This window comes from Schistocerca americana, chromosome 6, assembly GCF_021461395.2.
Source record: "Schistocerca americana isolate TAMUIC-IGC-003095 chromosome 6, iqSchAmer2.1, whole genome shotgun sequence".
Classification (NCBI taxonomy): Eukaryota; Metazoa; Arthropoda; class Insecta; order Orthoptera; family Acrididae; genus Schistocerca; species Schistocerca americana.
In genome coordinates, this window is record NC_060124.1 from 295,984,628 (window position 1) to 296,003,094 (window position 18,467).

The 18,467-nt window shown below is 42.7% G+C and overlaps 2 protein-coding genes across 4 annotated transcripts in view; one reads left to right on the plus strand and one right to left on the minus strand.

Moving 5' to 3' along the window:
* Positions 1 to 10,991, minus strand: part of LOC124619853 (YLP motif-containing protein 1) — a 669,202-nt gene extending 658,211 nt beyond the window's left edge. For both annotated transcript variants that reach the window (XM_047146465.1, XM_047146463.1), the window contains exon 1: positions 10,495 to 10,991. In XM_047146465.1, coding sequence (XP_047002421.1) covers positions 10,495 to 10,830 — 336 coding nt within the window. In that variant the 5' untranslated portion in view covers positions 10,831 to 10,991. The remainder of the gene's footprint in view (positions 1 to 10,494) is intronic.
* Positions 10,992 to 11,138: 147 nt separating this feature from the next.
* LOC124619333 (protein phosphatase 1 regulatory subunit 14C) overlaps positions 11,139 to 18,467 on the plus strand; it is a 542,581-nt gene continuing 535,252 nt past the window's right edge. For both annotated transcript variants that reach the window (XM_047145641.1, XM_047145642.1), the window contains exon 1: positions 11,139 to 11,327. The gene's annotated coding sequence lies outside the window, so the exon portion shown is untranslated. The remainder of the gene's footprint in view (positions 11,328 to 18,467) is intronic.

Consider the following 18,467-nt stretch of genomic DNA (forward strand, 5'->3'; position numbering starts at 1 on the left):
GAGAATCGTTCAACGTGACAGAAGTGCAACCCTTTCGCAAACCGCTGCAGATATCAATGCTGGGCCATCAACAAGTGTCACCGTGCGAACTATTCAAAGGAACATCATCGATATGGGCTTTCGGACGTTTACGGGGATCGATACAACCCTGTGTCACTAGTTGGTTCTGCTCTCCCGGTGGTAGGTGTGTGTTGCCTTCGCCGCAGGCATATACCATAACAGTAGCTGTCATTGCAACGATTATCGAGAAAGTTTATTTCTCCTGTGATCGGTTGTAAAATGAGAATTGTGTGGATGTCATATGAGTTTTCCCGTGTACTTTTGCCGGTGAACGTGGATTGCAATGTTAGATACATATTTGTCATCAGAAAATGTAACAACAAGCGTCACAAGCCACGTGTGTCGATTATTATTTCATTTTGGCCTATTACGAAATTAACAGTCATTATTTTTATGTTTAAAAATGATACATTTGTCCATATGAAAAGTCGACAGTGCCTTTGACTATCACCTGTTCACTCCATTATTAGTGTGCAGCGCTGGAGTACCGCTGTTAACGTTTCCCTTTCCAAGCCGATCGCACTTGTTGATAGGCACGATCCGATCACGAACTAATTTTAGGCTGCTTCTATATAATTTAATTAACAGGGTCAGAAAATCAATATGAAGCGTTACAGGTGTTAAGACATCAGAGTTAGTTAGTTACCATTTATGATTTCTGGCGCTAAATGCCAATGTTACCAGCGTCCTTACATGAAATAAACAGCGACGAAGCGGGGGGGGGGGGGGGGGGTCGGAGTGGTAATAGTTTAATTTAAAAACGTAAGTTTTAATACCAAGCTGCACCAACAAACTCGAATTTAAAGTTCAACACTGACATCGGGAGAGTCATAATGGACCATACATAAAATACAGACAAAACACAGCAGAAAAACTGTAGATAAAATCAAGTATAAAGCATTAGTACAGATAAATTGAAAAGGGGAAATATTGCTGTAGCTATATAACAAAAACCACAGGTGGCCAAACCACTCTGCAATCCACTAAAATCTCACATCTAATATTTTGGAAACCTTAAAACACGAATCACACTTGAGTCACTGTCATTTACAATAGGAGGCAGGAGCTGTGGAGACCCAGGTCTGCCCTCGTGTCGTGGTGTAGAACTCACTCAAACAAAATATGTTACATCACACTGGTGAGAGAAAGCCTTGCATTAATGGACAATGTACCAATCTGTGCGTTGTAAGGACTAGTCCTCAGCTCGTCGTGGCCGCAAGTTGGTAGGCTACGGTCGCATTGAAGGTTTCACTGACTGCAGCTCATTGCTCCTCACCCCCAGCCGCTGAGCATCCCATCAACACATTGTCTTCCGGGTGAAGTACGTGGTGACTGCCCATAGGGGGACTGAACTGCCGGCAGGAGGTGGAGGGAGCGAGCCTCCTCGGGAGCTGCATCAGCGAGTTCATTTCCCCGGATCCCTATGTGCCCTGGAACCCGGCAGAAAATTCTTTCCTTTTCCTGCCCTGCTACCGGAAGAATACGTCTTGGACATCTTGGTCCATCCTATCCGCTGGGTACATCTGACCAATAGCAATACGGACACTTGAAGAATCAGAGCAAATGAGGAATTGCTTGCCATAATGTCGTCTCACCTGATCCAATGACGTCACAATACCAAATAGTTCCACGTAGTGTACTAAAAACTACACTTGCAACCCTATCCTAACGACATTTTCGGGGAACAGTTGGAGGAGCAATGGAAGTCCCCCTACATAGACTTATCAACGTAAACACTAATAACATCCCGGTGGCCACTTAAAATGTCGTAAAATATAGTTTTAAAAATACACTGGTGTGGAACACTTAAGAGTGAATGTAACTTTCACATGATGTGTCACTGCCAAGTAACAAAGCTCGATGGAACTTGGGCCATATATAGAAAAAACTGCTGCAATATAATACAGAAAGTAACTGAAATAAATACTCAATGAGACGAACAGAAATGGAACTTTAATGTAAAGACAGTAATTTCACTGCAGTCATCCCGATTCTTAATGCTTCCCTGGCATTACAAAAAATGGCTCTGAGCACTATGGGACTTAACTTCAGAGGTCATCAGTCCCCTAGAACTTAGAACTACTTAAACCTAACTAACCTAAGGCCATCACACACATCCATGCCCGAGGCAGGACTCGAACCTGCGACCGTAGCGGTCGCGCGGTTCCAGACTGTAGCGCCTGGCATTACAATAGCCGGAATATGGTTCTTAATAGGGTGCCCGAACACCACAGATGGCACTGCAGGCTCTGTAGCGCACTCCCGTGTTGGCTACACGGCTGGTAAAGGAGTTCTTATAGTAGGGCGCTCACGTCCTCCACCAGGGCGACTGTCGACGGCTGGGTGGTCGTTGTTGCCTGTAAACGTGCTGCAATACCTCTTCCCGACGCATTCCACACGTGCTCGATGGGATTCAAGTCGGAAGAATGGACAGGGCAGTCTATTCCCCAAATGTACTCCAGTACCAACAGCTCTGTTCGATTCTGTGGCACAATTGTCATCCTTACGAATGAAGTCAGTGTCGAATGTTCCCGTGAAAAGACGCACTTGGGGAAGAGTTACAGTGTCACAATAACGTTGGCCGGTGAATATACCGTGTATAAGGATTTTGAGGTTAGTAAATCCATGCAACATTATGCCTCCCTACACCGTAACATCTAGACCACCAAAACAATCATGATCGTCAACGTTCCTAGGAGCATCAGATATCCCCACCTCTCGCCATAGGAGGGTACGTTCAGTACTGTCGAATAAGATCGTTTTGGTGCTCCATGTGTTATGGTGTGGGGAGGAATAATGTTGTATGGGCGTATAGACCCCAAATCTTTGAAAACGGTAGAGTAACTGGTCAACGTTGTTGTGACACTTTAGACCATGCCCATGTGCGTCTTTTCAGGGGTACATTCGATCCTGACTTCATTTTACGGATGGCAATGCTCGACCACACCGAACTATGCAAGCGACGTAGTTCTTGGAACGAGAGGATATTCGCCGACGTACTAGCCTGCTCGTTCCCCCGATTCGAATCCCGTCGAGCACAGGTGCGCTGCATTGTGAAGGAGTATTGCAGCACGTCCGAATGTACCAACGACATCCAGCAGTTGTCAACCGCTCTGGTGGAAGAATGGATCGTTCTACCAACTTTGTGGCCAGCATGGGAGCACGCTGCCGAGCTTACAATGCTGTCTGCGGTGATCAAACTCCCTACTAAGTACCATGTCCCGCCGTTTGTAATGTCGTGAATCGCAGTGAGCTCAATGTCTTCGAGTAAAAATGTTACCTCTGTCCGTTTTATTTCGTGTATCTTTCACTCGTCCTCTGTTCTATACTGCAGCAGTTCTATCGTCTCGTTGACTGTGACACATAACGCAGAAGTTAATTTCGTCTATAAGTTTTGCACACCAGTGTATAATTTGTGTTATATTCACTCTTTTGAGTTACCTAAATAATAGATATGTATAAATCTAGAGTGAGAAATATTTGTAATAACGTGGCGGAAGAAAGAAGCTGATACCATCGAGGTCGTCAAGAATCCATTACGTGCGCAACACAGCCTGGCGGGCTTTTAATGTAGAGCCTATCGATTTGTGAGCTGTTTGCTGTCCTGCCCCATGGTAAAGTGGCGTATAAATTTTTACATTAGCAGACTCTAGGTCAGTGGCATCAAGCAACTGTGACTATGTCGCTGCCGCGGAATTGAAGCCATCACACTTGGCGAAAATTTTTCTAGGTGAGCGAGAGTATTCACTCGTCACGCAGTTCGTTGACAAACTGGAAAAACAGTTCGATGCAAACGACATGCGAAGTGGCCTGATTGTCACTGCATACGAAAAAGAGCTAAGTTCATGGTCTAGCATCCCGTCTACCTCGAAGACGGAGCAGTCTCTCTCACTGTGCAAGGATGGCATAGAAAATTAGCAGCGACCAGCTGCCTGCATGCAGGCATCTTGTCGCCGAAGAAGCGAAGTAACGTGGCACCGGCAGAGACACACTTTCGTCGTGAGCGCTGGTCGATTCCGCCCTTTGTTCTGAAGATGACTATCGTCTGCAGATCTGCGCAGTTCCAGCATTTGCTTAGCCGTCTCCTTACTACACAGCATGTCACGCCAATATTTCCGCATAACAGCTGCAAAGTTAGTTCTTCATAATGAGACACGTGTAATTATATGCAATGCCATTAAATTTATATCGGGAAGGGAAACGATGAAGCAAAAACCTCGTTAAAAATGGTGTTTGAACTGCGTTTCCAGTCGCACAACACGGAGAACAAATGAGGGGTGAAAAGATCACCGCAAGTGCGACTATAGGCTCGGAAGACAGAACACGTTAGCAGCGATAGGCACTGGCCTCGGCGAAGCTGTCGTCGATGTGTATCAGGCGCACCTGCTGGCAACCAAGCTAATTCTGTAAATAGGCTGTTTAGGTTTTTATGTTGGTAACGCCATGTAGCGCTCTGTATGAAAATCACTGACTGTGCTGTGTGCAGTATGTGGCTGGGTGGCATTGATGGAATAGTCTCTAATGTAGAAGGCAGTTGGCTGTTAACAGCGCGTAGCGTTGCGCAGTTGGAGGTGAGCCGCCAGCAGTGGTGGGTGTGGGGAGAGAAATGGCGGAGTTTTGAGAGCGGATGATCTGGACGTGTGTCCATCAGAGACAGTAAATTTGTAAGACTGGATGTCATGAACTGATATATATATATATATATATATATATATTATGACTTTTGAACACTATTAAGGTAAATACATTGTTTGTTCTTTATCAAAATCTTTCATTTGCTAACTATGCGTATCAGTAGTTAGTCCCTTCAGTAGTTTTAATCTTTTATTTAGCTGCCAGTAGTGGCGCTCGCTGTATTGCAGTAGTTCGAGTAACGAAGATTTTTGTGAGGTAAGTGATTTGTGAAAGGTATAGGTTAATGTTAGTCAGGGCCATTCTTTTGTAGGAATTATGGAAAGTCAGATTGCGTTGCGCTAAAAATATTGTGTGTCAGTTTAATGTTGATCAGAACAGGTAAAGAGCAAAATGTCTGAATACGCTCAGTTCCGCTCAACTGTTTGAAAATCAAATAATGTAAGAGGTTTATCAGCACAGTAATTCATTAAATTTTCTAAGGGGACGTTACAACTCATGATCACTGCGTACCACACTGGGAAGGATGGTTTTGAACCCTCTGACTACCAAATTCATTTCAAAAACATTAATGCGTGGTTATTTTAATTAATGTCTTACTGATAGGTAACAACCTGAAAAGAATATTTCCCGTTGTTTCGTTTCTCAAGGGGCTGGGCATACGGGATCATACGTAATTACCTCCAACTACAAGACATACTGAAAACAGACACACATACGTGGACAGGGCATCTCTTGAAGTTTGTAAATCACACATCAGATGCTCAATATGGCCTTCGTTCGTGATGTGGCAAGCGTCAGATCGTGGGTGTAAGTCTTTGACTCGACGTGTCCCGGAAGGCAGCCTGCTTTAAGAATCTGGCAACTAATTCGATGTGACAATACGCTGACGAGGGTTTACAATGAAACTTGAGGGCAGCACAACCCACAGGTGGAACGTGTCGACTTCGGGCTTCTCTCTGTAGACATCGTTCTGCTGAGCATCGCAGGGGCAGTTTATCGCGCCTGACGGAGTCGTGGTGCAACGCCGAACCGCTTCTCAGGGCACTGATCAATAGTTTACACTTGACACATCTTCCTCGTCTTTATACAGTAAGTAGTATTATAAGCAACATTATCCACAGTACTACATTTTTCCCTCTTTGTTTTATGAGCTTTCCTCCTGGCAGTGCTTGGTCAGGCTTGGTTCGCTTTTGGGCGATCCTTTGTTTGTGAGACTATTTCTTTGCTAGTAATCTGGTGAGAAACTATTGACTTCCAAAATATATATATATATATATATATATATATATATATATATATATATATATATATACACTCAAAGACAAAACCACGTACCACGAAGAAATTATCCGAATGGGATAGGAATGGGAAGATGTGATGTACACGTACAGACAAATAAATGATTACAATTTCAGAAAAATTGGATCATTTGCTCAAGAGAAACAGCTTCACAAATTAAACAAGTCAACAGCGCACTGGTCCACCTCTGGCCCTTATGCAAGCAGTTATTCGGTTTGGCATTGATTGGTAGAGTTGTTGGATATAATCCTGAGGCATATAGTATCAACTTCTGCCCAACAGGAGCATCAGATCGTAAATAATTAGAGCTGGTTGGAATGCCCTGCCCATAATGCTCCAAACGTTGCCAATTAGGGACAGATCTGGTGATCTCGCTGACCAATGTAGGGTTCAGCAAACACGAGGACGAGCAGCACAAACGCTCGTCATGTCCGGGAGGCCCCTATCTTGCTGAAATGTAACCTCAGGATGGTATGTCATGGAGAGCAACAAAACGGGGTGTAGAATACCGTCGACGTACCGCTGTGCTGTAAGAGTGCCGCGGATGACAACCAAAGGAGTCCTGCAATGAAAACAAATGGTACACCAGACCGTCACTCCTCGTTGTCGAGCCGTATGGCGGGCAGCAGTCAGGCTGATATCCCAATGCGGAGCGTCTGCAGACACGTTTCGGCCTGGAGTCTCATTGACTGGAGTAGTGTTGTCTTCGGCAGTAAGTCTCGCTTCGAACTAAGCCCCGATGACCAGCAGAGATGCATCTGGATACGCCCCAGATGGTAGTGGTACATGTACCTGACTGTCGCGCGCCACACGGCCCGACAGTCGGGAGTGATCGTCTGGTGTACCGTTTCTTTCCATAGCAGGACCCCTTTCGTAGTCATCCACGGCACTCTTACAGAACAACTATACATTGACGACATTCTACGCCCAGTTTTGCTGCCTTCGTAGAAAGCCATCCTGGGCTTACATTTCAGCAAGATAATGCATACTTGGACAAGGTGAGAGCTATACTGCTTGGCTTCGTGCTTGTCAAACCGTACCATGCCCAGCAAGGTCGCCGGATCTCTCCCCCGTTAAGAACATTTGGGGCATTATGGGCAGGGTCTTGCCATTATCTCGGGATTTTGACGATCTAACGCCTCAGTTGGACAGAATTTGGCATTATATCCCTCGGTAGGACATCCAACAGCTGTCAGTCAATGCCAAGCCGAACAACTGTTTGCTTAAGCGCCAGAGGCGGACAAACGCATTACTGACTTGCTAAATTTACGAGCTCTTTCTCTTGAATAAGTCATCCAATTTTTCTTACATTTTAATAATTTCTTTTTTGTGCTTGTACGTCACATCTACCGATTTGCGCCCCATTCCGATAATTCCTTCGTGGTGCGCCTTTTTTTTGTCTTACAGTGCATTTTTTGAACCATTGTTCGTGCTGACATGACCAGTTGATACGACCAGTTGTGGACTCACTGGTGGAACAGGTTCTATGAGGGAAATGCAGAGAGCCGGCCGGAGTGGCCGAGCGGTTCTAGGCGCTTCAGTCTGGAACCGTGTGACCGCTACGGTCGCAGGTTCAAATCCTGCCTGGGGCATGGATGTGTGTGATGTCCATAAGTTAGTTCGCATAGCTTCAGGTGCAGTAGATTGTGCAAGTTAAGCAGAGATGAGCAGACATACACAGAATATGGTGAGCTGCATTAAATCAGTCTTCAAATTGAAAACCACAAGAACAAACAACAGAGTTACGCCTGATGCCTTACGTTTCGGTGCATACGACTGAGATTAGCACTATGCTGCGAGTGGTGGGAAAAAAACCGACCGGTTAAAACAGACACCTGTATTTTATTTATGAATAACCGGTATTTTTCGGTTATTCTTTGGTCTCGGTTACCACACGTGCTTTTTTTATTTTTTACTAATAACAAAACACCGAAACATCAGTTTCCATAAGCAGCAGCAGCGCTAAATTTTTTCGTTTTTAAACGAATTTAAAAAAAAAAGAATAATTTTATTCGTGCAATTTGCACTGGTTTAAAATACTGCGTTGTTATAAAAATGGGAAAAGCGATTAATGCTGTTTTAATAACAATGCCGTCAGAAATGAGCAACAAACGCACGGCATAAGAATTTGTACAGCCTCGCTGAGGCAATGACGTCCCTGTTGCCGTGTGTCTTGGCTTTACGTATGCGTGTCCATGTAGAGTGCAACACTTGCCGCCCCATTTGCAGAATGGCACCAACCTCGGTCTGGAAAACATTGCTACGAAGTAGCAATGAAGTACAATGCCTCATTCGCTTTAAAAGGTTAAAAGTTTGGCTGTCATTTCTGTGAAACGGTAAGAGGAAAGAAATTATTGTAACACAAGTAAATTAAAAATGTAACATTTCACTGATAGTATACAATACAAATGGAAAGTAGCTGATCTGCTCCCTGTGCCTACGTAATATCGGACAAATTAACACGAAAAACGGTTCTTGAACCTGAGTTTTCACCCTTTAGCACTGAGAATTCGTAATGTCCAAGCTGTGGGCTCCTGGTTACAGCATAATTTGTGAGCAAAGTTTCAAAAAATTTGAACCAATAGGAGAATACTGGTTATTTTTTGTAGTATTCAACCACTTACCACTTGCCGAGAAAAGTAGCGAACGGTGGACGGGCAACGTTTCCTTTTCTTTGCTTAATTAAATATTTTGATTCAATGTAGGTTGAAACAGAGAATTAAAATTTGTCAGTCTTTGTTCGATTTCTACTTTTACTACAGGAAATGACAGGAATAAAAAACTGAAAATCGGTTGTTTCAGAAACAGGTTATTTTGAGTGGTTTTAACAGTCAGGTTAATCTGGCGTGGAGAAAAACCGATATCACTGAAAACCGGTTGTTTCAACAATAAGCGCCATCCCTAAATGCTATCAATTAACCACTCCACCTTGCAAACCTCTCTCTGTTACTAGGAGATATCAGTGTGTCTTCTGACTAACGGACAAGATCTCTGGGCCTTCCTCACACTGTAACGAGAGTAAAAATTCTGCAATATCCCTACAGACTCCGAGTCGCTAAATAATGTGACTATTGTTATTAGTGGGTCTTCCCCAGTAGTACTTGTTATTTAAATAATGCACAGAGAAATAATTTAATTTTTAAATCTTTTAAGAGTTTTACAGCCGGTCCTTAGACAGAAAGTTTCGAAAAAAACAACCATAGAGAAATTCTGTTCTATCACATACAATGCAAATCGTAAAATTAAAAACTTTTACCGCCTTCTCAACAATTAATTGAATCAAATGGATAAAATGTGGTGTTCAGGGTCTGGGCGAGCCTTGGATTATTGCTAAAAAGTAATGCTAACATTAACTATTATTTACGTACCTGTATGTCTAAACACGGTATTTACCCTGAGCTACAGAGCGGTACACAACCAGTGAAATACGCAAGTACCAAAAACATCGCGCTCTCCTGTACCATTACGTAGTTTTACCACCGCAAAATGGACGAACAAGCAGTTAAAAATAACGGCAGATTGCAATATTATCACTTTCAGAACCAAATTCCCACGTTTGCGGAAACTTTTTTTCCATTCCTTAGAATGAATACGGAACAGTGATACGCATGTACAGCCTATTTAATAGGAATTAGTTCTTCTTGGCGAAAGCAACAATTTTAGGTTTGCATGTTACGCTCTCGGGTATTATGTTAGATACTGTCATAGAAACAATACAGTATTTATAATAAGCAGCTGCGTTTCACCTTCAAGTGCACGTGAAGGTGACAACGTCCTGCCTCGTTGAAATATTGTGCAGTTTCTACGACAGGACATGACGCAATGCGTGAAAACTTTACAACCTGTTACTACATTGGGAAAGTCTCGAAAAGTACGATTTCAAGTGCGTCTACCTGAATGACGGTGAAAGCAGACTGAAATTTAAATAAATGAGTGGAGATGAAATTTTGGTCGAGTATGTCATACATTCTATTTACCTAATTCAAATTCTCTAATTGTCAGTCGTTTACTAGATGAATCCTTGTCTCCAAACATGTTGGTAAGTTTCGTGGAAATTCTAAAGCAGTGGCAAAGCATTCCACAATCCGTAGCAACGATACGAATCACAAACATTCACGTGGCTGAGAGCTAGTCTTTTCCAAAATTTTGTAGCATAAGCAGAACTCACTCCAGGTATAACGTGTTATGAGAGTGAATTGTGTCACTCGAAGTTTACTAGCAGGTTTAACCGGTCTAAAAAAATGTGTTTTACCGCAGTTATGATTATTGACACAATGTCTAACACCGCAAATGTCGTAATCCTGGTAATATGAAATCTGCGTTACCTATCACTGTTTTATTTCCAAAGCCTGTCTTGCAAATTACTGTTAAGATTTTGTGCAACATTCATCTTTTATAAATAAGTTGGTGTAAACGACTCAACATTTTACGCTAAGTGTGCACTAATAATTCGACAACAGTGGTGAATACATTTACAAGAAAGAGGAGCTGCGAACTTACCTTTTCTTCAAACACAAAAACATCGCAGGAATTCGTTTCGCAGCACAGTCTTAAACATTCTTCTCTTGATGCTACTTCCACTTCGTTTATGTATTTGGCTCCCATATCTAAAGAGTCTTGCGTTCGAATGATTTTATCACTGTGAATATCAAAATTTTCGATGCAGTTTTGTATGTCAGCATCGTAGCGTTTCTTTATGTTATTGTCTTGTATTCCAGAAACTTTGCTGTCATTTTCCCTGACGTTTTCACTAACGCTTCCTAGAATGCCTAAATCGCTAACTATAAAAAGCAAACACAGAACAGTTCTCAACAGACTCCACATTTCGATATACATGACCTGTTTAAATTTTAAGATTCGCGGCGGACGTTTACTTCAGCTACGAACAAATCTTATTCAACTACCCATCAGCTGTGAAAATAAAATGGCAACGGCGATCGATAAATTGTCTGAGATACGACATATCTGGATTCGGCGAGCTTGCGCGGTACTCCAAAGGAACCTCTCTGCAAATGCGCTAGTAGTTCGTCGTACTCCCGCTAGATGACAGAGCCGCCGACCGCAGCGCACTCATGAAACGTTTGTTGGAACTAATCTTTAGCAGGCCGACATCTGACGGCGAGTTTCAGAACTGGTCTGTTACCTTAACTCAGTGTGTGTTAGGCTGTGGAGCTGTGTAGGTGGTGTGTGGTTCTCTGGTAGCCGGTACGCGTTAAATAATTAAAATTCGGATTGAATAGTGATGTGCAAGTGATACGTTTCTCTTCTCTCGATAGTCAAAGTCGCACCAGAGCATCCGTAGCTCAGTGATATACCACTTTTCATCCGAACCGGTAAGTTTGTGATATACTTACTCAATCTTTTACTGCAAACAACACTGTTTAGAAACTCTTCGCTAACAGTAGAGCTTCGTAATCTGGCTGCCTTTTTTCAGACAAAATTCTAATAGTACACAATTGTCTGTTTCATTGATAGGAAATAATAATGAATAGGGAAATCGTAAGTATGAAATATTTTTGATGTAACTAGATGTTTATTTTCTTGTGTGAAAATCCTGTTTATCCTTAATCATACGCTGTTTTTATCGCCTTAAGACTGTGTACATCAAGCTTACGTTTGCGATACCGTTTCTGTTACATGATTTTTTTGTGTTCTAAGAGGTTTACCAAGAAAAACAAAACAATTTTTTGGTGCGCCTGCGAGTGTAAACGTGTAAACAAAACGTGTAAACGGTACTTAAAAAATGTTAAGGAAACAATAACTATAAACCAGCCTCATCTTCCTTATTTCGTTGATTTAAAATCATCCGGTGAACACAGAATGTCGTTCGCATTGAGAATGGGTATTCGGAAATAAGGAGAATCCAAAATGATACGGGATGTAGATATAAATAATTTTGTTGCAATTACCCGCAAAATATTGCACTGCATGTCGTAGTGCTGCCGGCTGCGTACAAGGTATTTGAGCCTCTAATAAGTTTTTTCTTTTTTTAGAGAGATTGTATGTAAAAGTTCTGTGCTGGCCGTACTGAGTGTAAACGTACTTTCACAAAAAGTATGCAGGCATCATTTATAGTTTGCTCAGTATTCGATAGCTGTTAAAATGTTGTATCTAGTTTTGATAGAAAGCCCCCAATGATAATTCTCTCCAAACAGATCGAAGTTAAGTGTTAAATAAGCAAATGTTTGACAACTGTATTGTACAGTTCTGCTATTATTCAAAAATGGCAAAACGCGCGTAACAGAGTAACCACGACTCCGTCATCAGGAGGAGAGTGAAGACAAGCATAATAGATATAAAGCAGCAGCAAACGGTAGAATCAAATCATTACCTGTACAACGAACGTCTTAAACGGCAGATCGATGAACATGATGAGAGATGGCGCTTGACCGAATAAACGTGTACAGTACATAACGTGCAAAACTATTTATAAGAAGGGAATGTGAAGTGTTGTATAAAACTTGTTGAGAGACTTTCAAACACCGATTTCTTTTTAAGCTGTTTTCACTTACATTGATTATTCAAATAATTTTAGTTAAAGATATTCTAGCTAGGAACGAATTGTTTGTAACGAATTCAGATTAATTCAAAACGAAAAACTGCAACGCAAACAAACTTGTTAAAACAAAGCTAATTTTTTTTCGTGTAGAATTCCTGAAAACGCACTTATAATTTGGGGAGCGGAAGCTTGAAAATCGTGATTCGACCCAGGATTATTGACATTTGAAATTGACCTCAAATTTTACAAGTGATTTCATGAGCAGAAGACCTTAATCTGTCATTTTTTATTTTATCCATCAGAAATGATCAGTGGCTGTGAAAACATTGATTTTGTTTGTTATAAAATAACATTTGTGCTGTCATCCATGATTTTCTCGAAATTTCTGCGCGACACATTTCGGAAAAAAAAATCCGACTATCAACTGTGTTTTTCATGTATTATGATATGCAATTTTGGGACGTGACCAGTGAGCTGATGGATTATTATGTTTCCTTTACTGTAACATAAACACGCGTAATTTTGTCGTAGTTAGTGGCGAATCAAAAATTAATTTTGGGGATTTTTAATTGTCCACTTATGAAGACATCCGTATGTAAAAGAAATATAGGTAATAACAAAATTGGTCGTGTTCATATTACAGTAAAGGTACCGATATCTTGCAGTTCACACATCACAAACACAACGTCTAAAAATGTCGTAATTCTCTTTTGATAATTGCAATTATTACCCGAAACGCGTCATACAAAAATAAATAATGCAGAATTGTGAAGGGCAGCAGTAAATGTTATTTTACATCAAACGAAACCATTGCAATATAGTCTGCTTTGACCTACAGAGTATGAGATACCCTTGAAATACCGTACCACAAATTTGTGGCCTGGTCTTTTTCGACTGCTGCCGCGGGAGATACACTGGAAGTATCGTACCGCAAATTTGTGGCCTCGTCCCTGCGAACTAATAGTAGCGGACTCAGGCACTGTAGTGGTAGTGCCGTGCTTAACAGTAATCCGTAAGCAAATATAGCTTCCTCTTTTTTGCTCTCTAATGTACGCGCAAAGAGTTGCAAATCAAGCCCTAGCGGCGCTTGCGTGTCGAAGGGAGCACGCGAGATCGTGTGCACAGCAGGCACGCATTTTACATTTTGCTATTTGTGCAACAGATTATCAAACAAATTTATTAAACTGCATGCACTGGACATATATCATAGGATATTAGCTCGTGAACCAACTAAAACTGTGAGATGCTGTTTTGTAGCCACGGCAGGGTCCACGCACAGGTCAGGTAGGTTCCGAGAAGCCTCGATTGACGCTTTATTTTCGGTATACGGTGAACCTCACTAATTCGAGCTAGTGTTCGAATTATAGATTTCTTTTTTAAATTAGTTATCTAAAGCTATAATTAGGAATTTAGCCGAAGTGTATGTAGTGATCAATAAAAATTAGTCGAATGCAGTATTATACGAAACACCGTGTTGTACATTTAATTTAAAAGCGACCGATATAATGTTACCACAGCAATGAAAAATAGGGTTAAATAAATTGTAAGTGACAATACGTATTCAAGGGTCACATTAAGCAATCTTGATATAACTTATACACTACTGCACATATACCGAGCGAAGTGGCGCAGTGGTTAGCACACTGGACACGCATGCGGGAGGACGACGGTTCAAACCCGCCTCCGGCCATCCTGATTTAGGTTTTCGGTGATTTCACTAAATCCAGTCAAATGCCGGGATGGTTCCTTTGAAAGGGACGGCTGACTTCCTTCCTCTCCATTCCCTAATCCGATGAAACCGATGACCTGGCGGTTTGGTCTCTTCCCCCAAACAACCCAACCCATTACTGCAGATAACACTACTGTGTGTATTCAAAAATGGAAATTGTAGTACCACATTTACTGTAGAATGGTACGTACTTCATCAATTATTTGCCGCTGTCACCTGCCAAGCAACCAAGGAGATGCTACTTACTACTTACCTGATGTTCGTTCCATGCCATCGTTTTCATTCCCATTATCTACTAGCAATGGCTTATCGAAGGAACTTTTGTTTTCTGTTCGCAGTCTCATCTCATTTAGTGTACGTCAGTAAAATTGAAAAGAATGCCTTGTCTCCCCCCTCCCCCCAAAGTTTGGCGGTGCAAACCAGCGGTTGCCAAGTGGATCCGTACGGTCCACTTGTGGGGGTTCCAGCTTTGCTTGTGGGTGGTGGGCGGTGGAGCTTTCAAATATATGTTCATAACTTTGTTCATAAAATTTTGACATAAAATATTTGGCAACATAATTATTATTATTATTATGTTCTTTAACTTGCTGTAATTCTGCTTTATAAATTTTTATAAAGTAAAGTTTACCTCACTACTTTAGAAATCAGCCTTACTGTGGGACTGGTGAGCAGTTAGAAAATTTCGCTACCAACAGAGATTCGAAAGTAGGTGGTAGGTAAAAAAGTTTGACTACCCTTGGTTTAAACATTGTATTGTATTGTGTTGTATGTTAACCGGGGACCTCGAAACGACGGAGAGGATCCGTCGCCGCCGTAGCAGTAGTGGTCCACAACCCCACGACGACTACCGCAGTCCACTTCACCCCTCCGCCGCCCCACACCAAACCCAGGGTTATTGTGCGGTTTAGCCCCCGGTGGAACCCCCAGGGAACGTCTGACACCAGACGAGTGTAACCCGTATGTTTGCGCGGTAGAGTAATGGTGGTGTACGCGTACATGGAGAACTTGTTTGCGCAGCAATCGCCGACATAGTGCAACTGAGGCGGAATAAGGGGAACCAGCCCTCATACGCCGAGGCAGCTGGAAAACCGCCTAAAAACACCCACAGACTGTCCGGTTCAACGGACCTCGACACAAATCCGCCGGGCGGATTCGTGCCGGGGACCAGGGACTCCTTCCCGCTCGGAAAGCCCGTGCGGTGTTTTTTTTTTTTTTTTTTTAAAGTCGTTGTGTTTATCGTTGCGGACGTCGCAAGACATCCTGTTCAAGTTCGGTGGATGATCCTTCCACTCAGTTTTTTATTACAGAGGCCAACCGGCTCTCTGATCGAACACGCTGAGCTACCGTGCCGGCAATGCGTTAGACCGCACGGCCAACCGGACGGGCTGTTTAAACATTGGTCTACTGCCTGTACTTTCACTTATTTTATTGCTTTCCTCTTCGTCGCTGGAAACTCCTTATGCCTGTTCAGTACTTTGTCCCCAGTCAGCGAGCGAAATGAGCAAGCATTGACTTTGTTGCGTGCTTGTGACCAACGAGACATCCACCAAAGAGCTCACTGGCCACCTTTAAGGAACACTTAGGCGTACGAGGAACCCAAAATATCTAGATGGTCACGCTTAATAGAGCGCTCAGTTACATTTAACATCTAATAAGAACTGCTGCCAAAATTTAAACTCGAAATAATATCGTCCAGAAACTCTGGCATTAACCGCAGCAAGATTGTGTACTTCGGCTCTGCAATTGGTTTATCCTGTTGCGGTATATCACTTATCAGTATGGATGAATAGTGCTCACTCAAAACATGTTTATGCATAGCTCAACCACACCACACGTCTTACAAGCGGTAACACACACACACACACACACACACACACACACACACACACACACAAAACCTACTTTCTGCCTGCTCATAATTAGCCTCCATCCCTGCGGCGGGAAAGTGCACTTGTACGGGAGTACAAAATTCTACAGGAAAATGCCAACCTTACTGTTCACGCAGACATTTCAAGCATCAGCAAATCTAGACGTAGCTCTCGTTACCCACTCCTGGAAAACCGCAAAAATGTTAGTTTGAAACTGCTTTAATACAGGTGACTGCTGGAGACACACACGGCAGATAAATGCTACGACAGAACAGCTTAGAATGCCATGCCTATCGACCACGCCACCTGGCTTTGAACTGTCACGCAAAATCTGATCCGTTCTTAACCGTATAAGAATCAGCACCGGAAAGTGTTACGACTCTTTGCACATGTGGAAGAACATAAGTTCACCAGGGTGCCTCTGAAAAGTAAACTGTTCGTCGCGGCATTCCGACAGACTTCCTGATGATGGCGGAACGATCAGTAGACTAGATTCGTGGCCGGGATGTTAGTTTGTAATTTGATATAGTTGTAATATTATTTGTTTGTGTGCAACCATAAGCTTAATAATTAAATAAATACAGGATGCAGTCAATATTCTGCAATAAATGAGCTTGGCGCTAATGATGCCCTATATAGCGAATCGAGGTTTCACTTGGCCATCTTCAACTGTAACTGCGTTGAAATTCACAGTTAATTGCCTGGCAGAGGGTTCATCAATACCTGCAAGCTATTTCTCTACCGTTCCACTCTCGAACAGCGTGCGGGAAAAACGAACGCCAAAATCTTTTCGTGTGAGCTGTGATTTCTCTTATTCTATTATGTTCATTTCTTCGTATGTGGGTGGGTGCCAACGAAAAACTTTTACGCATACTTTGGCTTCTTTCTCTTTAACATACGCATTATCTGGCATTTTTCCACATTTAAGGACAGATCTGTGTTTTACAACAAGTGGAACTTTCGTCCACGGCATTCTGTATTTTCGTACAATCGTTAATCCAGCTTGCAAACAGTAGCCGTTCGACGATCTCCCTTTCGCTCTCTCTCTCGTTAATCCAACTTGCAAACAGCCCTAGTTCATCGAATAGTAGTTAATAATAAGTCGACCGAGAATGTTCTAATGGACATGCATTATGGTTCAAATGGCTCTGAGCACTACGGGACTTAACTTCAGAGGTCATCAGTCCCCTAGAACTCAGAACTACTTAAACCTAACTAACCTAAGGACATCACACACACCCATGCCCGAGGCAGGATTCGAACCTGCGGCCGTAGCGGTCGCGCGGTTCCAGACTGTAGCGCCTAGAACCGCTCGGCCACCCCGGCCTGCCATGCATTATGGACCCATTGGAGACTTCGTATAAATTTGTCATCAGTGTTCCCAGTGGCAAGATTTATGTAGACATTGTGCCAAATGGTGCCGGTTACGCACACTACCGCAGCTGCAATTTGCTGCCACCGCAGTGGAAAAGATTGTGGCAGGACAGCGAGACACATTTAGTCTTTCATACGACCCCTTCAAAAAAATCGCAAGGGTTTAATTACGTCTGGTGATCTCGACGGCCATCTGCACGACGCGCCTTCATTAGCACCCGCACGGCATACCCATCCTCCAGGAAGATGTGTGTTTAGGTGTTCCCATACAATGAGGTGGTGCACCACCTGGTTGCAAGATGCTGAAAAAAAAAAGCGCTGGGGGGGCTGTAGATCTCCCTCGACAGTACGCAGACCAGAATGACGCTTGGCGAATCTCGTTCATTTTGGCGGAGAACTTGGTGTTTTCTGTTCTCAAAAAGCGAATTTGTACCGGTTACCTTTCCTAATAACGTGATAAAACTGTTTCGTCATTAACAATCCATCTGACGTGTGATTGTCGTTACCCATACATGACAGTATCTCGGTACAGAAACCGGATCGACAGCATATGCAGGAGTGAGCGCGTAGACCAACTGCAGTCTGTTGGTTTCATGCGCGAACGATTACGCAGGATCTTGGAAACAGTTGTTTTGTGAGATTTGAAACTCACGATTTGCTCGACGTGTGTATGGGTTTCATCGGACTAATGCTCGAATGTGAGAAAAAATTTGCGCCTACACGGCAGGCCGACCAGGACTTCAGCAATTGCATCCATGCGTTAAACAAACTTCCAGAGATACTCAGTTAACAGGTTAAGGTTTGAATCCGTTTTGTTTCAATGAAATTTTGAAAAAATAAAATTGTTTTGCGCTCACTCCGTATATTGTCTCTCTAACTCTCAAAGACAGTGGTGGTTTCTCCATAAATCGTTTTAATTTTATGTATTCTTAATGGAGCGAACGGAGAAAGAAGGCTGACAGAGATTAAAAACTCGCACACTGAGCGTCATTGGATTGTTAGG